Source organism: Phasianus colchicus, chromosome 3, assembly GCF_987193195.1.
Source record: "Phasianus colchicus chromosome 3, bPhaCol1.hap1.1, whole genome shotgun sequence".
In the NCBI taxonomy this organism is placed as follows: domain Eukaryota; kingdom Metazoa; phylum Chordata; class Aves; order Galliformes; family Phasianidae; genus Phasianus; species Phasianus colchicus.
In genome coordinates, this window is record NC_143438.1 from 40,248,938 (window position 1) to 40,273,074 (window position 24,137).

General features: G+C 35.3%; 1 protein-coding gene across 2 annotated transcripts in view; it reads right to left on the reverse strand.

The window, feature by feature from the left end:
- DOK6 (docking protein 6) overlaps positions 1-24,137 on the reverse strand; it is a 243,486-nt gene that overhangs the window by 149,946 nt on the left and 69,403 nt on the right. For both annotated transcript variants that reach the window (XR_016465091.1, XM_031589021.2), the window contains exon 2: positions 855-962. Coding sequence is in view for 1 of the 2 variants with exons in the window: in XM_031589021.2 (XP_031444881.1) it covers positions 855-962 (108 nt within the window). In the remaining variant the exon portion in view is untranslated. The remainder of the gene's footprint in view (positions 1-854; positions 963-24,137) is intronic.

Sequence of the window (24,137 nt, forward strand, 5' to 3'; positions counted from 1 at the left end):
CTAGCTTTGCACTACCTCAGTCAGTTTTTGTTTGTTTGTTTGTTTGTTTTAAGCTCAGATCTTTTGTAGTATACAATGCCCACTAGCCAGGTCTGTAATATAAATGAAGGAAGCAAAAATTTTGAAGTCCTTCAATTATAAACTTGACTTGATCTACATTTCAAGCTCAAATACCTATGGAAAAAACGGAGATGCATAAGACTCCAATGATTTACTTACTGAAGTGTTTGTGCTCCTTGATACTGATTTGAATTTTGATAAATAAAAGGTGTTAGTTTTCCTTATGTTTCCATTCGAGAGATAAAATTTCCTTCCACCACACTTTGCATAGGAAAGTCAGAAAAGCTGCACAGTTAAATCTAGTATGACCACGTGCTATTCACAGACCTTTTGCAAGGTAATCTAGAGTGATCTGAATATTAAAACTTATTAGAAAATCCCAGTAAGTTTTGAACCACCCCTGTATAACCAGTAATAGTAGATGTTCTATCACTGTTGCCATTCAGCATTCAGCATTTTCAGAACTTGTTCAGTACTCTACATATAAAGGTTAAAATTTCATTAAGCAGAGATATTTACACATCTCCAAAATAATAACATTTGAAGAATAAAAAATAAGTTGTCACTTCACAAACATTGGAGCTTTTGTGCTCATTAAAGAAAAAAAAAAAAAAGTTTAATACTTGCATCACAGAGATTTACAGAAGGTTTACTATGTTTCTAGTGTCAGAACTCAGCTTTCAACCTGATTCTCAACAAACTGGTTGCAAAATAGGCATATCACAAAAGCACTCCTCCCATGGAAGAGTGGTAAAAAAAACAGTGCTTCAGATCACTAGAAAGGCATGACTTACCTTGTGGAAGTTCCTGAAATATGCTGCCTTCTCATCTGGAAACTTTTCTAGCCTCCTGGGTCCTTTACTGGAAGCCTTCTTGAAAACCAACCAACATCGCCTGAAAATCTGGAAACAAAGTCAATGAATTGTATTAGTTTTTTTGTTGTTTGTTGGTTGTTGGTTTTTTTTTTTTTTAATATATTTTATTTTTAGGTAGAAATCAGCACAAATTTATTCAGATTTACTAAATTCAGATTTACTTTTACATAATTTACTAAACATGATTTTTTAAAACCATCACATTTTATTTTCATAAGCTAGAGAACTCTGAAACAAATGATGTTCTCAGCACTGGTAATTACAGTCCATCGATTTAGAGATATTGATTGTGAATTCTTTATAGATTTTTTTAGTTCAGACTCTTCCGTGCATGCCAAATTTGATAATTTCTGGAGATGCAAGTAAATCCATGAACTCTGAACATGAAAAGAATTATAAGGCTGTCATGAGGGAAAGTGCTTTCAGGCATGACAATACACGTTTCTGTTTTACACATTCATTTCACTGCATTCTATTTCTACAAGAGCATCAATGTCATTGAGGCACATTTATTGCAACTTTTATTGTAACATAATAATCAGTTGCTACTATAATCTTGTATATAGAGAAAACACACAGTAGAAACAAGTATCAGCGTACCCACTGCTGGGCAAAAGAAAATCTAGCTGACTTAGTTCAACAAACTCCCTAAAGAAAGGCTACGTGGATTATTAAAGTTTGGAAACACATAGAGAAAAAAGAAAAACATCCAGAAAGAACAGATTGAAAATATTGCTCTCATATCAATGGACATTATGCAAGATTTTGCTTAAAATGCATTTTTTTTTATGGATACATTATTAGACTACTTCACAGAATGTCACAGGGGTTGGAAGAACCTCAAGACATCACCTTGTCCAACTTCCTGCTAAAGCAGATACCCTACAACAGGTTGCACAAGTAGGCATCCAGGTGGGTCTTGAATATCTCCATAGGAAGAGACTCCACAACCTCTCTGGACAGTCTGTCCCAGTGCTCCAACATCCTTACTGTAAAGAATTTATTTCACATGTCAGTACAAATCTTCCTATGTTCAAGTTCAAGGCCATGACTCTTTATCCTAATGCTGTGCACCACCAAGAAGAGCCTGACCTCATCCATTTTTCTCTCACCTCCCTTTAGATATTTATAAACATTTATCAGATTCCTTCTCAGTTTACTTTTCCCCAGGCTGAACAGACTCTGGTTACTCCTCCTTTCCTCACATGGGAGATGCTCTAGACTCTTCATCACCTTCGTAGTCCTCCCCTGGACTCCTTCTAGGAGATCCCTGTCTTTCTTGAACTGGGGAACCCAGAACTAGGACACAGAAGATTGTGTTGTATTACAAATGTGGCTTCACCAGAGTAGAGTAGAGGGGGAGGATCACCTCCCTCGACCTGCTGGTCATGCTCTTTTTAACTCAACTCAGGATACCATTGGCCTTTTTGACCACAAGGACACACTGTTGGCTCATGGTCAACCTGTTGTCCACAAGAACACCCAGGAGCTTCTCTACAAAGACCTTCTTTAGCAAGTCACCCCCTAACTTGTACTGATAGGTGCAGTTATTTTTCCCAATTTATTTACAAAAGGTCTTGTGTATTACCAGAGCTAGAAGTTTAAAATCAGTCAAATAAGAAAACATTCACAGTTCAAAGGGAAGCCAGTTAAGACTATCATTCTAAACTACATTACACAAGTAAGGGATTAGATATTGATCTGGTTTATACCTATGGCAGTAGTTTACATCATTTTCTTTTTCAGTAACTGTATGTCTCTATGAACAATGTTATATGGCATTTCATGTTATTAGTTCACTGATATTTAAAAAAAACACACACACACACAAAACTAGCTAACGGTTTTCCCCACCTGTTGTGGTTTAACCCAGAAGATGCTCAGCAGCACAAAGCCACTCTCTCCTTTCCTCCCAAATAGGATGAAGGAGAGAAACAGAATCACAACAAAGCTCACTGACTGACATAAAAGCTATTTACTGAGACAGAAAAGAAAATTAAAAATATGATTATAAATATATATGTACATAACCAAAATGCAATTACTTGCTACACATTGACCAATGTTCAGCTAAAAATGCAACTGCCTGCTAACCTAAACACCCCCAACTCAACATCTTGCTTCCCATCAACCAATGCCTAGCCAAACCCTGAGCAGCAGCTACCTCCTAGCCAGCCTCTCACAGCTTTATGGCCTTTTGTAAGATGTCACCTGGTATAGAACAATCCCCAGGCCTAATTCAGACCACCTGATCTTGCCTCACTCTGCCCTGTGCCATCATAGTGGTGACTCTTCCCTGCTGAGTGGTCTGGTCTGCTTCTGAGTATGCTCCCATAACTCAGCAGCAACCAAACATTGGTACATTATTGACACCGTCCTACCTGCGCATCCAAACATGGAGAAGAGCCTTATTTCTTCTGAAGTTTTACAGAATGTAATGGTACAAAACAAGAAGTGCAGTACTATCCAAACATATCTCCCACTGAGGAGAGAAGAAAGAAGATATCAGTGAAATACAGGCAGGGAGAGCTAAACTGAGAAGCTTTCCCTAATAGTATAACACTCTCTAAACTGAATATAAACATCAAATATCATGTCATTAAAATAATTAAGCCTAATTAACCACAGTCTAATAATACTGACACTATGCTGTTGTCATTATCTCAGATAATTATAATCAGTCCAAACAAGTGTTTTCTTTTCAAAATCTACCCACTGGACTACAACATCAGTACATTTAAATACAAAGAAGACTCTTGGAAAACAAAATAGCACATAATGAAATCCTCTGCAAGCACACCTCTCTCAAAGAACAGAAGTTTCTGGGCTTTTTTTCTGCTAAGGTTGTGAGTTGGCAACTGTACAGCTGTAGTTCCTATTCCAGATATTACTGTGCCTAACCTGGGGGAAAGCAAAGACAATATCATATTTCCTGGGGGGGAAAAAAAAAAAACAAAGGCACTACATTGTGGGACATCATAAACCATCTTTATTAGATAGTGTTTTCTTCAAATAACATCTTGGCAGTGCTGCAACATATTTTACCAAAGATATAGCACTGCTCCCACAGTTACCTCTTGATTAACTTATATCAGCTTTCCACAGTGTTATGGCATGAGAATCTCCACATTTGCAGGAGATGCAGAAGATTCAATTCTTTTTGACCTCAATAGAAGCAAAAGTGCCAACTGTCCTAAGGGGGAACATTTATTCATTTAATAGAAATGTTTCTTTTAATAATAATCCTGGCTCTTCTGGGATCCACTTCCTTTTTAGGCTATGTGTATTTTTGGTTCATCTCTCATCCTCCGAGGAAAGTATTTCTTAAGAAGTTCCACATCAAGGTAAAAATCACTGCCTTCATTTCAAATCTTCTATTGATTTCCATTATCTGCTCTTAATGGTTTACAGTCCTCACAGACTTCTTTTTAGAATAGCAGATCAACCCACAGACTTCATCGTCAGTGACAGCAGGTTTTAGCACAGCCACAGAATCCATATCTTACAGATGACCTGAATTCTGGACAGTTGGAAATAAGGCAACAGAAGTTTCATATCAGTTGACTTGGGTGGTTTCTTTCTGTGGTTTGTTTTATATTTATATCACAGTTATATTTTATATTAATGTAAAGTATCAGTTCTATCTGGTACTTTGGAAGTATGCCTACTAAGTGGAAAATTAGAAAAGCTAAGTGAAAGATTCAGATTTCTCCCTGGAAGGATGGCAATATCTTCCAGATAAAAGGTCATCCAATGCAGATTTCAAAGCAACTCATTCAATGAGAAATGAGCAGGGATCCTGAATGGCAACTTCAGTCTTTTTTTCATTGGTTATCAGCCAACATGGAACAGGATTTGGAGCTTTGCTAGATGAACTGACATAATTCAAGAAGGAGGCTTTGAACCCCTGCTTTTTAGAGGGGTCTTCACAGTATTTACTGAAGAGGGCCAAATGTCAGTTGTATTTTTTAAGGACGGTTCTCATTAGACCTATTCCCAGAGTTCAGCAGAGTGATGAAGAATGCAAAGGCACTGGCACAGACATGGACTGTAACATGTCAAAGAGTAAGAGGGTGGAACTCAAGTTTTATCATTAGACTGCTGCTGCATCCATTTATTGACAGCTGTTTCTTTTCAAACAACTAGGGAGGGGAGAGCTCTGAAGAAAGCAACAGCTCACTGAGCACTGCTGATGCACTATGGTATATTCTTATATTTAAATATTGCTTATATATATATATATACACACATACATATTTTTACATACAATCACTTCTAAATCTGGTAAAAACTTCCATAGTGCCACTGGATTTCAGCAGCTCGTTGTCTAATAGTAGACAGCTTGTCCCTCACTGTTTGAAAATACATTAGCATGAATTTACCTATAAAAATGAATACATAGGCACATATGCAGAAACCTAGTCAATTATTCAGGAACTGTGAGACACTCTTTTATTCCTGGCCTAGTTTATGATGCCATTGGCTGTAATCAAAACTTTTGAAGTCCTCATATAATTGTGTAGCCATTGTGAAATAACCCAGCATCAGCCCTATAACAGCTTGCAGTTTTGTCTCCATCATATTTAGCATTTCTTGTGAGATTTAAAAGACTGTTTCTCAGACATGCTTAGTTGAAGAACTGACAATTATTTGATCGCTTAATAAGTTTTACAGCATTCCAGGATGAGCACTCATTGTTCAACATAAGATATTTAATAATTCTGTATAAAAAAACAAGGAACACAAAGACTAATTATATATACTATTTCTTATTTTTCTAGAGAAGTTCAGAAAGGTAGCACTAAACACATGCTATTTGGGGCTTTTATTTTATTAAATTACTCATTAAAAGGACCTAAGCTTGTTCAGTACAAATCTGAAGACAACTCAGATGAAATTACCAGCTGAGTCCAAGGCTCAGTAGTCTATTCAAACAACACCCCTCTCTCAGTTTTGCAAGATCCCAGCTTGGTAAAGCACAAAAAAAGCATATACATTGTTCTCAACCCCACTATCTGTGCACTTTCACATTAGTAATCAATAGCAGTAGCTCAGCACACTTGTGGTCAGGTGAGAGCTGGTTCAGCTGCTTCAGCTGCCCTGGCCGAGGAACATGGAAGCATTTTCCATGGTGCTGCAGAGACTTGGAGGGGAGAACAGCTTCTGTGTATTCTTGTCCTGAAGCGAAGGAAGACAATACTAAATGTAGAAAAAAACAACCTGATCACCTCAAAGTTGTTTCTGAAATCACAGTTCGAAATTCAACTTCCAGTGCAACTCCATTTCTACTAATTTTTAGAGATCCCCTTATTATAATTTACTTAAAGCACCATAATACTGAATTTATGAAGAAAATCTCAACTTCATCCTCTCTTCTTACTTTTTCTTCTGTTTAATTCACTTCTCTGCTTACTCTTCCACTGATATTCATATATTTTAACATCCTTTACTGAAATGTGCAAAGTTTGCCACTGAATGGATCATTATTATGATCACATTGTGAAGTTCTTTTATTGTTGCCATGGATATTCATAATGGATCCAAGAAAAGACATACTTCAAGATATCCATTGACTAAATTAGTTTCATAGAAAAAAAAAGAATTTTTTTTTTATTCTCCTAAGATAATTTTAAATACTTGGCTTATGCAAGATTCAGCGTAGATTAATGTCTCACAGCTATAATTAATAAAGTTTTGCTACTCATCACTAATATTTAGAGAAAAGATTTTTATTGACAAGCCTTTTAAAATTATTCCAGAAATCCCACCTGACACACCTCACACTTAAAAAAAAAAACAAACTTTAAAATAAACAAAAGTAACTTTTTTTGGTTTTGCTTACTATTTGTTATAAATAACTGCACACACGGATCATTTCAGATTCTTCTGAAATTTCCATTCCTCTATCTAAAAGTACATCCCAGTAAGATACCTGCACTGTAATATCGTCTTGCATTTACATCTTGTAATTTACAGAAAAAGCTACCTAATTTCTCCTCCCTTACTTCCTATGTGCAGAGCTGTCTTATTAGATGACACATCAGCAGTATAAGCACTAAAAACACTAAACTATGAAAAGTTCAAAGTTACTTCACTAATTTTCTCCATTAAAAATGGGCATCATTCTAATGGGGCATGTGAGAGAAACAGTAACTCATGAGACTATAAAAAATGACTCATAAATTTAAAAATATTGCATTCATAGTAAGAAAACAATTGCCATAATACAGTCATATTTACAGACATACTGTTTTGACATATACCACTTTTTTTCTTATTTTTCTGTGCATACTTTGGCAAAGGGAGAAGAAATTAGAGGTGACACCTTACTGCTTCAGTGGAATTCATGTCATACATTTAAATCAAATTTAAGAGAAATTCAATAACTTATTATATGTGAAAGGGCCCAACAGGAAAATGAGAACACAAAACTATTCACGCCTCAGCTGAAGAACATGTTACTAGATTTGAGCAATTGCTGAATAAAATCAACAGAAAAGCAAAAGAATAAAACAAAACAAAAAGTCTTCACTGGAGTCCATCTACCAGAGTTAACACAATTTTGCATTAAAAAGACAAAGCAGTACTATTGTAACAACACATACTTGCACTTTGGTTTCGGGGCCCCTGTGAAGGTGACCTAGATGCAATGTTTCTCCTGTCTTGAACAGCGCTGATTTTATTGCCTAAGCTTCTGAAACACAGTCACCACTGCACTGAGAAAGTGCACTTTGGGTGACAAACTTGGATGGGGTGACAAAGATAGTGAGAAGGAATACCCAGCAGAGCACTGAGCTCCCAAATGGACATAAGAGTCAAGGACAGCTCCCTCCCCATAACACCACCACTGGGAACTTCCCCATGTCCCTGTGGATGAGCAGGGATTCCCCAGGGCTGTGCACCACCCACTGCGCAAGCAGGAGGCAAGGCAAAAATAACTCACAGCCCTGATCAAAAGCATGGTGTTATTTGCTTTTTGTTAGCAGCATGGGATCATGGGGCTGTCTACTTCTTACCATAACATACATCAAGCCTTGGGAAGAGTTCCTTTTGTCACCATTTCTAAGTCTCCACCCTATCTTGCCTATTCTTCATACATTACCAAAGCGTCTCTCACAAAGCTATAGCAATGGAAGAAAAACTTTTTAAACTGTAAAGAGTGAATTAAAAACCCCACAACTATGTCTTAAATGGATCACTACTAATACTTCAAATAAATAATACTGCCTGAATACAAGTTACCGAACACTACCAAAGAAGGAAAGATTTCATCATGTATGATATCTTTGTACTTGAGCTTCATTGTATCATGTTAGCTAGGAAGCAAGGTTAATCTTTATTTTAGAGACCTTGTTTTATGACCTTCTACAAGGTTATAAAACACAGGCCATTTCAGTGTCACAGATTGCATCATAAGCATTTTGATTGTATGTTTTTATTATTCTTATTTTCCAGATTGCAAACATGCTGGCACTTAACGTTAGGAATAGAAGAAATTACAAACATCTGCCAGAATTTTTTTTTTCCCCTCAGATTAGATCAATCCTTGTGGGCTTGATTGCTGGCATTGAGAATTATGATGGTTAGAGAGAGATGATTATGGACAATTCACCCAGTTACAGTATATATATGTCACATTTCTGCTACAATAACATACCATTACAGATTCATATACATGCTTATAATATTTAATAATTGATGGTGTTATAGTCACAGGATATATATGTAATCTACAAGAAGATTTATTTTACTGTTAGAATTCTACAAATTCAAAGCACACCACAATAATTTTCCTAATATTCATATAGTAACCAAAGTACTGAGTATATAAGAGTTTAACTATGGGAGTTGAAGTCTTCTTTTTTCTTTTTTTTCTCCTTGTGTTTAAAAGAAGAAGGTGGATACATATCTAGAAAGAATAGCACATTGTATTCTTCTGAAAGGTGATGCACAATTTTTTCAACCCTTAGGCACATACAACTCAAACACTCAGCATTATTTTGCTTCAAAGTGCTATCTGGGTAGTTCAAGGTCAGGACAGCTTATACAAAGTTGCTTAAACCTGCTCTCAGTTTCATAGCAGGCTGCATATCAGCAGAATTTATCACTGTTTATTTGAATCAATGTTATGATTATTTTAATAAAATCAGTTCCAGTAGTCATTTTTCATCTTTCTGAATTTCTGACTCAGTTTTGGCAACATTAACTTCAGTGATGTTTTTGGGGAAAACTAATACAGCTCCCTCTTTGCCTGGCCTCATAGAGTAGATGAAAAGAAAACAAAAACAATAGTTTTAGCAGGCATCCAGCAGGAAAATCCTAGAACTTGAAATATTTGAAGAAATTATTATGCCCAAGAATTCACAGGAATCTCTTTTACCTTAAACTGAACATGTAGCAATTACCTATGAATTACATAGCCAGAATTTCATAGATTCATAGAATCATAGAATTGCTCAGGTTGGAAAAAACCTTAAAGATCATCGAGTCCAACCAAAACCTAATCATACTACCCTAACTCTAACAACCCTCCGCTAAATCATGTCCCTAAGCACCACATCCAAACGGTGCTCCCTGGGGAGCCTATTCCAGTGTTTAATTTATACCTATATCACCTTCCACAGGTTATTTTCTAAGAAACACTTTGCATGTTACAGTTTAATCGTATTCTAGTATGTAAGTTGAGTGATTTCCCAAATTAAACCAAAAATGAAAACAGGCTTATTTCACTCACCTGAAGTTGGGGTTTGTCTGCTGGAAGTATCAGTTTTTCTACTACTTTACTTCAATTAGTTACCAGCAAATATAATCCATTTGAATATGACAGTAAATTCCTCTTATCAGCTTTTAATCATAAAGATATATATCAACAAAGTGAAAATACCAGTGCAATGAAGATTCTTAATTTTTGACCCTCAATCTATGAGATTATTAAAGCTGAAATTTACACATATTTAGTAGACATTCATAATTTTGTTCTTCAAAAAAAAAAAAAAAAAAAAAAAAAGACATTTTCCATGTCTTCAAGGGAAATCAATGCCAAGAAACAGACAAGCTAGAGTCTTTGCAATATGAAAATTCAAATACAGTCTGAACTAACACACTTAAATTGAAAGGTAGTATTCATATACTCAGATCCTAATCTACATACTTTTAAAAGGCAAGGACTTGTGAAAATAAGTGTTATGAAACCAATGCTCCATGTGCCATGGTAGCAATGGGTGCCATTTTTTTCACATAGCCGGACTGAATGATCTTTACTTCATATGCACTTTCATGACAGGCACTGTTTTTCAGACATTCTCTGCCTCCATGTGTTGCATGGCAACAAAATGTAATGCAGAATTGGCGGGAATGTTCAGTCTCTACTGCCATATCACAAAAGGCTTTCTCTGACACTGTGGGCCAACATAATAAAATAGGAGATGTTACTTTTGGAGCATTCCCTGTATGCTTCATACAGAGTATAACAAAGCTGTACACAGTACCGAACCTAAAGCACTTTCCACAAAGAAAAAAATGTAAGCTGGATCTATATGCCACTATAAATTTATGTTTATATAAATAGTATATAAATATTATAAATTTATTTCTAACAGCAATTAATACTCAAGTTAAAAAAGAAAACATACAGTCTTTTATTCTTGGATTTATTTTGTAGCTTCACCATACATCTACTAAATCTTGGAAAACAAACACTCTGATACAGTGGAAGATAACTGTGATCTATAGGTGCTGCTAGTAAGTGTTTGGTCACTGTTCCACTCATGCATGTAATATACCCAACATATTTATATACAGCAATACTTTATAATATGCAAATGAGACAAAAAGCCCTTCAAATACCCTCTCATATATTGTACTATAGAAGAGCACATAAATTCTAAAAATTGCACTTATCCATGACGTATGACTCAATAAACCTCTAAAGTAACAGGTTGTGTGAATCAATCATATGTTGTTTTTCTACAAATCAAATTTATCTTTTTTTTTTTTTTTTTTTTTTTTTTTCAGTGCTTTGACTCACTTTTCAATGTTACGATATGAGCTAGATTTTATGGAGAATTTCATTTTGTATGGAAGAGAGTGTTCTGCAAAATGAAGCCTGCTGTAGGATTAAATCAGGGTCCCGAAAATAGCAATGATCAAAAGGATGTCTAATAACAGCACAGTTTTCTCAACATTTGATCACCCGCACTACTATACCCTTCAGGTTTAATACTTCTCCTGCCAAAGAATCACAGATTTAACAGATGCTAGCGTGCCCCCAAAGACCTTCATTACATCCTTTAATCTAATTGAAGGGGAAGAAAATGAACTAACAGTTCATAGTAAATGGAAACAGTTAAAAGCTAGGAATTTGTAATAATTCTCCACAGCAGCAATAAAAAAGATACTCAGAAGGAGTCTGTCATTGAATATTGTGGTAAAATTTTTTGCAGTATTCACAGAACTACTTGGGCTCTGTAAAATTTAAAAAAAAAAAAAAAAAAAAAGAAAGAAAAATACGTCATTTATTCTAAGTTACAATTAAGAAGATGTATAGTTCAATACAGCTTTTGTTGTAAAGGCAAATTTTTAACCAGTAAAGACATCATTAACGCCAGGAAAATTAGCAAGAGCTTCGCCAAGAGCTCAAACACAGCTGGTATTGCTGCATCCCCACCCAACCTGTCCTTTGGGAAAATATGCTTGTACAGGGGAGTGGGGATCATTTTATTGCAACTTCAGGGGAATAATGCAGAGGAAAAGCAGATGGTGTCCAAATCCAGGGTTCATAAATCCAAAAGATCACTCTGAATTCCCTCCTCTTTAGCTGTGACACAGCTCAAAAAGTCTAAACCCAAAGTTTATCCATGTAGCCATGGCACTGTCAGAAAATTTCTTTGTTAGAGGGAAGATATTAACTGAGACAATTATATTATCCTAGGGAAAAAAAATTAAAACACACAAAACATAACTAACCAACAAACCACAAAAGCCTGCCACCACTTCCTCTGATTCTTACCAGCTTTCTAGACCTTATAGGAGAGAAGACTGTCCTTTTACAATCTCTCCCCCTGGGCAGAAGAAAATGATTAGTCTGCTCAGCTGATGCTATATATTTTGATATTCTAATCAGACTTGACCATAAAATATCTTGCTTTTCTATGCTCTGGGAGATCACCTAGGGCAGAAGTTGATAGTAGTTGAGAAAAAAAAAAATCTGTAACATTTCTAGTCAAATTAAGCAGACAACCTTTGATATGCTGCTATACAGTGCACAAGCACCTAGCACTCTGGTTCAGTATTAGCAGAATCATGCAGTATCAAAAGTATAACAGTAGAAAACAGTGTTACTTCCTATGACTTCTGTGATGGTCTCAGCCATAAGATATGAAGCTGTAATATGTACTCCAACATAAAAGAGAGGGAAAGAGAGAGGCAATAGATTCTTGTATGCATATTAATAGTACCTATACCAAAATATTTGTCTTTGCAGTATTAGTCAGCTAATCTCTATATTTCAGTTGTGAAGTTTTAGTGAGAGCATAAGACTTTAAAAATATGAAACACGTTACAGATGCATCTACTATATGACAGCAATCAGTTCACTTAGGAAGTCAGAACAAATCAGCTTTATTTCCATGCAAAAAAGCCAGTAGAATACCATAGTTACAAGTTAAGTTATGCAAACTGTAAGGAAACTATATAGTAAAGTCAATAAAATAGTTATTAATTACTTAGAATAATAGAATCATAGAATCACAAGGTTGGAAATGACCTGCAGGATCATCTAGTCCAATTGTCCTCCCATTGCCATTGCTACTACAAGCTATTAAGCCATATCTTGTAGCTCCTCATCCAGATGCCTCTTGAACACTGCCAGGACATTGACTCCACCACCTCCCTTGGCAGGCCATTCCAGTGTCTGACACCCTCTGAGAGAAAAAGTTTTTCCTTATGTCTAACCTAAACCTCCTCTGGTACAACTTGTGGCCATTTCCTCGGGTCCTATTTGTTGCCTGGGAGAAGAGGCCAAATACCTTCTCATCACAACCTCTTTTCAGGAAGTTGTAGAGTGCAATAATGTCTCCTCTGAGCCTCGTCTTCTTCAGACTATTTAAATCTAGCTTTAATAATAGCCACTCTCAATAAAAACATAGCATGAATCATGAGCTAAAAAAATTTGCCAGAGTATGAATTGTCTTTTTTTTTTTTTTTTTTTTTTGCATTTTGTTTCTTTTTTTCCTCATCAAACTATGATAGGCAATTCTTCCTTGTGCATTATGTGAAATTCTTTCCTTCTTCAAGGTAAGAGCTTCTGTATGTTATACCAGTTGACTAGCACACCACATGTGCTCCTGTACATCAAGAGTCCGCAGATCTATTTATAGAAAAAAAGTACAGGGCATTTCACAGTAATGCTTCATTTTTTCCATGGGTGATCAGTGGCTGCTACACAAGCCCTAAGCTTTGGAGAGATGGCTTTTGTTGGAAATTAATTCATAAACCGTATCTCAGCAAAAAATTTAATTCTTGAAGCTAAGACCTACACAAACAGATTACTGCCTTTGACCCCAAATTACCTATTTTAGTACATTCTTCTGCTGTCTTTAGTTCTTTTAACATGGATTATGATGAATCTATCACCAGGAAGAACAGCATTCACCATACTGTACAGCATTCACCAGTGCTGGCAGCATCAGCTCACATACAGACAACCTCTCTGACATGCAACAGCTGAGGATCCTGAACCATCTGACCTTATGATGAGAGAATATTTTGTTCTTCCTCTTTTTAGAAGGATCCTACTCAGTTCTTGTTAGAAAGAATACAGTATGTAATTTCTCCTTCATCTCTTCTACCTTTTAAATTAATAAACTGCAGCTTTCTATTGTTTTACCCCAGGTCTTTTCAAGTCTGCCCTGCTGGACTTTAAGCATCATTCAGTTATCACCTTAAATGAGTTCAGTCATGCTTTCTGATAGACTTATGATTTTAGATTTTAGAAATGAATCAGAATATTTTATAGGTGGGGCTGACATTACTGAACATCTATCAGAAAATGCTACAGTGAAAAGAATTCTGACTAACACTAAATTCTACATTTCCTTATTGTTACCTTCATTATTGATACTATTTCTACCATTGCATAGGACAAAATTCCTATTCTACTGTGAATAGTCTACATTCTTCTCTGATTAGCAACATAGCAATTAAGGAATGCTATTAGCATTAATAATTGTCTCACAGGGTACACTCCATATCTATACTGAAATGCCATAGAGAATTACTTCCATCGTACATAGATAGCTTAAGTCTCCCATCCTTATAGGAGATGTAGCAAATTAAAATATTCTACTATGCTTGTTTTGGTGCAGAATGTTTTAAAATATTTTACAGATATTTTAGATGCTCCTATATTGTTTCTTAAGTTCGCAGAAATGCCATTACTAAGCAGGGGATTTTAATGATACAGACATTTAGTGGTACAACCACGGAAGACCAGAGGTCTTTGAGGTGTTCATTTTTTCCAAACTTAGTCTTTTAGGAAAGCAATAGCACAGCTGCTAACTACACTATTTCTGATCTTACTTATACTCAGCTGCTCCAGTAACCCTCTGCAGATGATGATTTTTTTATTCAGTTATTTGCATCTCAGAACAGAGTAAAAGCAGGATTCTCACCAGCAACAGACAGAAACAGTAAGAGAGAAGTGGTATATTTAACAAAAATAAGTTTAGTTTCAAAATGCTATCACCAGTGGCATTAAATGGTAATAAGATAGATGGTCAAAATTACTCTAAACAGGTTTACATTAATATTTTCCCAGTTTCTTTTCAGAATTTTCTTTTACGCTCACTGAAAAAAAAAAAAAAAAAAAAAAAAAATCACTCAAAACAGTTTAAAAAAGGAGAGATGCTAATACATTTACAATTTATACTTACAAAGAACAACGCTAGAGTTCATCTTGTGGAAAAACTCTTTCTAGAAGTACAGTAGTATTAATGATAATCTTACTTGCAAGAACCACCAGAGTTGTCTCAACAGAATTTGCACATAGTCCATACATTCCCAGCTTGTCTTTCAGTGTTATTCATCATCCAAAAATTGTGAGAAAGCCACAACTTTCTTCTCTTAATCTTTAATTTTAGAAGTCTTCAAACAACCTCAAATGACAATTGAAGGGATGTAAAACCCTTGAAACTAGAAAAAGAATTTTGCTTTGGACTAATTCAAATGCTTTCAATTTGTTTGGATAATCATTATTTTCTGTCCAGACAAAACATCAATAACTTTGGATTAGGCTGTGTTCTGGATGTAGTCTTGGAGTCTCAGGCTTACTTAATGTTGGATTATTTTGAAGGTGAACTTATAAGTGTTTCTCCCCTTCACTCCCTTACTATTTCTACAAATACAAAAAAGTCATTTAATTTATTGTAGAAAATAATAAGTCTTTGATATTTTTTCAGGAAAAGCAAGTCAAGACCAAAAAAACCTATATATCCCCCAGTGACCCACAAACTAATTCAGTAACACAATGCAGCATATACTTGATTCTTTTAAGGTCATGCAATGCTATCTCACTGTACTTATCACTGTTCTTTGCAACAACAGTATACCACCTCTTCAGAGATAAGTCACTTAAGTGGGTGTTTGCACTAAAAATACACCCACAATTAAATGGCTGAGTGTGTGCATACAACTTTACTCAATCACTTTACTGTGAAGAATGTATACCATCAATATGATGGCAGAGAAGATGTCAAAATTTAACTGAATTATGGGCACCATATTTGGAAAGTTTGTTAACACAGAAGGTGTAAACCAATTTTATAATCTTTAAAAAAAAGAAAGTTACAAGCTTTCTGGCTGAAAGCAGCATTCTAACACAGCACTCTTTCAGATGTTCCCAATGGTGATTATTTTAAAATCGTGTAATAATAGTCAATAATCCCACTTAGGACTAGATAACATCCATGGTCACATGAACATGTGAATTAATGACTAAGTGCAACCTTAGATACCTACATTTTCTTTCAGAGACAAATTTAGTATGTTTCTCTCTGGAGAGAGTTGGAGAGAAATTTCTCTACAGACATAAGCTTTTTATTCCTCTCAGTTTGCCTTTTATTGTCCTAAAAATTGGATTTAAATGAGGATGGAAACAGGGCTGTCAAGCAAAAGCAAATGGCTTAAAGGTATTAAAGCAGTTTTCTGTCAAGTCCTACTTTTGAAAACACAGAAAACATTCATACATTTTGCTTTTCCCAAGCCAATCTTGGTCTCGCTTTCCATTCCTCCTCCCCCATTCTTCTTACTGCTACCTGTCAGGTGAAGTTCCTGCGGACTGGAAAAAGGGAAACATCACTCCCATATACAAGAAAAGGAGTGAGGAGAGAAACTACAGGACAGTGAGCCTCACCTCAGTGCCTGGGAAGATCGTGGAACAGATCTTCCTGGAAGACATGTTAAAGCATATGAGGGATGAGCAGGTGATCCAAGTCAGCCAGCAAGACTTCACTGAGGGAAGGTCATGCCTGACCAATCTAGTGGTCTTCTATAATGAAGGGATGTTTAACAATACTTGTGATCCACTGTGTAGCTGTAAAATAATTACTACAATGTCTATAGACATGGTTTAGTCATTTTTAAAGGAAAAAAGTAAATGCTTTGCATAGACTAAGGATATACAATCCCTTTTTCTTTATTTTTTGTTAAATCTATCACACTTCGCTTCTCAGTTGCATACCTCTGACCTCATCCTTACAGTCATAGACCAGTTCAAAACATGCACAAAGATTTAAGAATCTGAACAAAAGATGAAAGTAATTAGAGTTTAAGATCTGGAATAATAGTTTCCACTATTTTGAAAGTAAGAAGGAAGAGAAATAAGTCCATGTGTGGGATGAGAGTTTTATCCACTATCACAAAAATTTGTGCTTTTACTTACTGCTACACTAGGTACTACACAAGCTTTCAAAGCTTTGAGCACATCATCTGAATACTTGTACCAAAACACCTCTGGGACAGTTCAGAATTTTTTTTATTTATTCTCATTTGAGGATAACTTGTATCCTGCACATATTAAATATGACATTTGTATTAAATTTTATAGAAGAAATAGTACATAGGCACAACATGATTTTTAAAGTTATTCATTTCTAAAATGCCACTCTTCTACTCTTTTCTTTGTTATGCTTTAAGAGGAGCACTGCACAAATCAGTGTTTACAGGCCTGTTACTGTAACTGATTTTGATTATAACATCCATCATGAATTGTAGAGAGCAGCCACAGGTATAAATCAATCACTTCCTGTAGGTTTCAGCAGAGCACTTGGCACAATTCAAATTAGAAACTAAAAGTTGATTTTAAAATGTAACTTTGCATTCCTAACATCTTTGTTACCAATCCAAGAGCAGTAAGATTCACAACAGAGATCAGCACATCCTACATGTCACCTGCAATTAATAAATTGCAGTTAACCTGCAATAGCTGAATGAATAAGGCAAAAACTTTTGTGTGAAGAAGACAGCTAGGATGAAAAACAAAATTTTAAGTAATTCATTTTTCATCTAAACAACTACAAGTGCTGCTGTAGGCGAGCATAGCAAGTTGCTTCAAGCTACCAACAGGTTGTTAGACAAACCAGTAGTGATGAAAATTATAAAAAAACACATCACTTTCAACTTCTAGTAGTATACGCCTTCACTAAAATATGACAATAGTAAATAACATAAATAAAGAGATTGGCTAGCCTTCTTTTTACCTTACCTTACTTTCATTTTCCTGTTCACATGTAAGTATTTCTTCTACCCCCAGGGAAGCATATTTTCAAGACTAACACAGGACGGACCAACAGATCTGATTTCTGAAAATTAAAATGGAACAAGCACTAGTTTTTTATCTTGTCTTACTAAATAATATTTTTCAGAGAGATAAAAATAATTAGCATCAGCTCTCAAAAGAAGACATATGGATGGAGCTTAAGGCCAGGATAGTTGTACACAATACTGAGCTACCCTAGGAATGGCCAATTCATCACCATTACCATTCAGGCCAACTCAGAAGAGATTTATGACTCAGATCTATGTTTTATATTAGAAGTATTTCCTATGACTACAGTCCTTTGCATAGCTCCTAAAAATCACTCATTCCAAACCTGAAAGTTCTTATTCATACCTGTAGAGAGATATTTCCTGCATTGCAGCAATACAAGATTAGTAATAGACTCAGAAATGGGCAGTATTCTTCCCTTCTTGTATTGTTTTAAAATATTCTCTCTCCCTCCCTTCTCCACAATTATTTTCCTTAATCTTTCTAAATCAAACAAAATAAGTGTCTGACATAACTCCTTCCCCCACATGAACGCATACAGATATCTCTCCAGAAATTTCAAAGCAAATGATTGCTGGTACTTGTTTCCTCCACTTCTTTGCTGGTATCTTGAAATAACTGAGAACAAGTACTTACAGCTTACTGTGAAATTACACTCTTTCACAGGAAGAGAAAAGGTAGGATAACAGGGTATTGATGTAAGCTCTGCCATAATTTGACATCCTTCTTAAGCATCCTAATTTTTAGGTTGAAAGAGTTTTTACTCAGATCACTTTGAATTGGGCACATTTTGAATCAAAATTCACACAAGGCTTAAATGATCAACTATACTAAAAAAAAACAATATCCCCCCCACCAAAAAAAAAAAAATCTGGATGATGTCTGGATGATGAATTTAAATAATCTCAATTAACTACTATTTTTTCTCTACTATAGGCACTGTAGTCTAGACTTTTCTCCCTCACTTATCGCTTTGCATTGGATCTGGAAATGAAGAAAAAATGCTGAACTGGTGACATTGCAGCCATTTCCATAGCAACACACCAATTTCCCAAACATCATCACGGCTCTACTGCCACTGAAAGCTGAAGGAAAAGCAAGGTGGAGGGAGCACTTTTCAAGGATTCAAACAAAAGGCTACTTTCAAGTAGACAAAACTCTATAACTTCAGTTAGAATACTGGTAAAAATATTTTAACATATTTTTTATATATATATAAATTATTATTAATATGAAAGTTATTTCCAGTAGATCTCAAGCAGTGGATGGACGACCACTTTAAAGTAGCCACTAGATTTCATAAACCACTTCATTCCTTTCATTGTTTGCATTATAGCTTTTATTACCTAAATAAGGGATGACATCTTCTCAAGTTTTACTTCAATTGCACTCAACGTACCCCTAAGAGGGTAAAATACAAAGTATACTAAGTTTTAAACATGAAGTTGATTTAAATTTTTTTTTGCACACTTTGAACATTCATTATTTGCTAAACAAGACTAATAGCAAATTGGTATTCAGAACTGCATAGGTTTTGTTATTAGTGAACAAACAAAAAAAGCTTTGGAAAAAAGCCACCACATTATTAATAAGTTCATAATTGCTGTAAAAATAAAAATATTTACCAAATACCACAAGATGTGAACTCAGATGAAATTTAAAATTTATATGTTTTTCCAAGAGAACACTGTAGAGTATATTTCTCAGGAGAAATCTTAAAGTTAATCAAAAATTCATTTGAATATTAACTGTTACGTTTTTTATACAGTCAAGCCAATTAATCACCATACTACTATCAGAGCAATTAAAATACATTTTCATAAATTAACTACACAAAGGGGTCTTGTAACAAAAAGGAAAATATCAAAAGGAGAAAAAAATTAATAACACATGGAACATATGCCCTGTCTTCAATAGTCTTAGACTTTTACAGAGAGCTTGAGTAAAGAATTAAAGCTTCCCATTTTCCTTCTTCCCAACTCACATCATTACAATTCCAGCCTACTCATATACCAAACCAAATAATAGCATGACTTTTTTTTCTCAAGTTAAATGTTTTCAGGGATTCACCATAATAAAATCAAATCTTGATAGCTTCTACAAGGACAAAGTGGTTCCAGTGGCACTCAGACACAGATAGCTCATCTTAAACAGACAGCTATCCCACCACTGGAGGATTTAATACATTTGTGTGACCTCCATTGTGGGGTTGGAACTAAGGGTTCTTTAAATTTCCTTCCAGTGTAAGCTATTCTGCGATACTATGAAAAGATGGTCTATCATCAGATGAGGATATTTCTGTCAGTCAGGGGAGGGTTGAAGGATGGATCATCTTCAAGCATTATGTATTCCACAAAATCCTGTTTGACATTTTGATTCATAATCAAAACCTTAAAAGAGAAATGGCTGGCTACATGAAAAACAAAACAGTAAGATGTGTGTTTTTGACACAAGATTTGCAATTCATGCTTTATGGGATAGTGAGAGAACCTCAACACCTAAATGCAGTCAAACTTTGAACTATTATTAACATACCAGGAACCTGACTCAAAGAGATGTGAGCTGTGGTATGAATATGCTTTGCTTCCTATTTCCTTATCAGCTGAACTCCAAACCCACCCTCTCACCACCCATATTTCCTGCAACTTCAGCTCAGTGCTATGAACTCATTCAGCAACATTGTTCCTGTTTTCATTGCACTCAGTCCCATATCTCAGGGAATAAACTTTCCCAGCTCACATCCACTCATTTTAGTCCATTTCCCACCCAGTCTTTCTAAGAAAGCAATAAGCTAGTTCCTTGCTTGAAGTTCCTTGAGTTCAGAACCTCATTCTGAACCCCAGGCTACCAAAGTCACCAAATCAACCTTTATTCATATACACAGTGCAGTGAAACATCTAAAAAGCATGAGTATTTACCTAAGAGATATTAACAGTAATGTACGGATGTCAAAGGACAAAAGCTTCAAAATATTTGGCTGTAATTTCTAAATTCTAGTTCCTAAACAAAATCACTAAATTCTTCCTATTCTGTCTCACCTTTTCAACATTACATCACGTATCATTTTTACTTTTCTGTTTTTAAATAACTACCTTTCACAGGAAGAGTTTTTAAATATTGTTGAAGTAAGGTAACACAGATTTAAAGATAAGAATAATAGCTTGTATCTTTTTGGGTCTCAGTACAGAGGATTAATTCAGTAATGTGCATTTCTCTTCCACTGTGTATGAATGAGTTCAGTAATTCATACACCTGTGAAAAGACTGAGTGTTCAGAAAATGTAGCCAGCTTCCTTAATGTACTTTGAGAAAAATATTCCAAAACAGCTCAGCCAAAAACCCTCCAAAAGACTCAACACAGCAGTTCAGAAAACAGTTATGCATTTTTCCTGTGGTACTATTACAGAGTCCACAGCTGCTGCCCCTTCTTCCATATTATCACAATATATGTATACAAAATGGTAGATAAGGGAGGGCTGCCCCAAAAGTAACACCTTCTTTTTTGTTATGATGGCCAACAACATCCCAGAAAGGCTTTGGTGATACGGCAGGAGAAGTTGAACATTCCCGCATTACATTTTGTTGCCATGCAGCACATGGCAGCAGAGAGACAATCTGACAAAGCAGTGCCAGACATGAAAATGTATATGAAGCAATGGTGTGTCATTCAGATCCTCTATGTGGAAGAAATGGCACCCATTGGCACTCACCAATGCTTGCTGAATGTTCATGGAGTACAAACTGTGTATGTGAGCACAGTGATAGTTGGGTGGTGTGTTGCCAGCAGTGGTGACAGCAGCACTGGTCACTCCTGCTCATGAAGATATTCAAGAGTACATCATGCAGGCTCTTAGTCATTGCTGGCAAAAACACATAGCTAATGATGGTGACTATGATGAAAAATGGTGATTTTGGAGTGGCCTATGTACTATTTCCATCTATTTTATCAGTCAGAACAACAGCACCCTGACAACCTTGCCACCTTTCCTGTGAGAGGTTTCTGTATGAGAAAGGAAAAGACAAGTCAGGGTTGATGTGGGAGAATGCTAGATGATGCTGATGTCAACCTAAAGAATTTCAGCTTGTAACTCTATGAATTGAAGCTGAAACAATGGTTTGAGTTTTTGTCTTTCAGTAGTGTAGCACGGGCTTTTATGATTATTTTTTTTATTGTTGTTGTTCAGAATCTCTTCTTCATTTTAAGGTATTAAGTTGCATAGTTTTGGCTTCATAACGCTTATTTTCACTAGTCTTTGTGCAGTCATTTTAGTCTGCCTTTTAAAAATACATACTAGAGCATTATTTTCAGATCAACCAACATACAAATTTCAAGTACAGCTGTGCTACACATATTCTGTTTTGCGATTGGTCTGCTTTTCTAATGAGCGTGCAGGCCAGCTCTATGTGCACACTGATACTTCACAAAACTTGTTCTGGCCGCTTGTACTCTGCCTTTACTGCAAACAGTAGAATTTCATTTACTCTACCTTCTACTGAATCTTGTTTATTGGCTGAATACATATGACAAGGCATGCTTGCCTTCATCGTTTCAAACATTTGCTACTATTGCACTAGATTTATATTCTGTCTTCAACTTTGGGAACTATAAATACAAAACCAACAATAAAACCTTCACATATTTAGCTTCCTTTTATACTGTTAAGACACCATCTCTGTCTTGCCTCAAAATCACATGAAGTCTCACATTGCAGGAATGCAGCTGTAAATATTTATTCTTCTTCCTTCTTTTCTATTTTGATCTAAGACATCGGCCTGTGATCCAACAGCTGTGACAACCCAGGTAGTGTAACAGCCCAGATCAGAAGCCAACATTATGCTGGGAGAGCAAGATAATAATTTTATGCAAAAACGAATCTCACTGTTCATTCTTCTAAAGAGCAAAATCATTAAAAGTACAGCATAATGCTCTGTAATTATAATCTATGTCATTTCCCTGTTAAAAAAACATTCTAATTGCTTTAAGTGAAAACACATCATTATAACTTCCCTTGGAAGGGGAACTAATAAATAGATTGGTAAAATCCTACCAACAGTACATTAAATGACGTTTGTTCATTTAGCTTAGAATGGATCATGTAACTTACATATTCTTACAAAAAGACACAATTACAGAGAATGGTTTGCTCATGGGATTAGCCTAGGGATTTTGAATTTTCCATGTCTAGTTTTGTGGTGTGAATCCTGCCCAGTTTGTTGACTGAAGCTTATTACCATCTGCTGCCTGTTCAGTGTCCTACATAGTATGAATTGGCTATCTTTGCCCAGTTCCAGGCTCACAGTATCAGGTGTCTGGTATTACCATAACTGACAACAATCAACACACCTTTATGTAAAAATCAACAAAAAGGCAAAATATTTTAAAAGTATAACAAAGATAATTAATTTGATGCAAGCCATTTATCAAAGCTATACCTTGAAATATGCAGGATGGTGGAATGGGTATAATATCAACCTTTTTTCTGTGCCAGTTCACTGCATGTAGATAATGACATTCTATAAAACTTCAAATGTCTAATGTCATCAGATTTAAAAAACTCTAGAAAGTAAAATGAAAATTCAGTTTCTTTAAACTCATGTTTTTCTCATCTTACAATAGACTTTTAATAGCTAAAATACAGTTGCTATAATTAGTATGACTGTATTCAGTCTTAAAGAACCATTTAGAACTGTACAATGAATTATTTCAGTTTCTATGATATCCAGAGCAGCTGCGCAGGCAGCCACTGTAAGCAGGATGAGAAAAACAAAGAGAGTTATAGATTATATTATCCAGACCTCAGATTATTAACCTTTAGGTGACCAGGCTGGTTTGTTTGTCATCTCAATAATCTCAGCTATGTTTGCATTGTGTGGAATAAGCAGTAATTCAGCAAACTAACAAAGTGACAGAATAATTACAGTGTAAAAGCATTGTGTTGTGACAATATCTGAATTATAATAACATTAAGTATGAAAGTAAAAGGATAATGACTATTTGCCATGTACTTCACTCTCTAGCAAATAGTCCCAGTTCAGTTAGTCACTTGCAATCAGGCAGTATGTTAGGTACTGCAAAAGCTTTTCAGAAAGTTTGCCTGGAGAAAACTCCTTTATCTCAAGTTTTGTTTTCATTACAGAATAGATGAAAACATGACTTCTTAAAGTTACATACTAAAAAGTTTTGAGGTAAATAATCTGAAATCATTCATTTTCCAAGCACACAAATTTTGAATTAATAGCTGGTGGCAATGCATTGCAAATGAATATCACAAAAATGTTACTTAGTTTCATATCTAATACAAAATGAAATATTTGTTTTAAAATTTTATATCTAATTTGAGAAAACATTAATTAAAATTTACAGCTATTCTCTAATTAGGT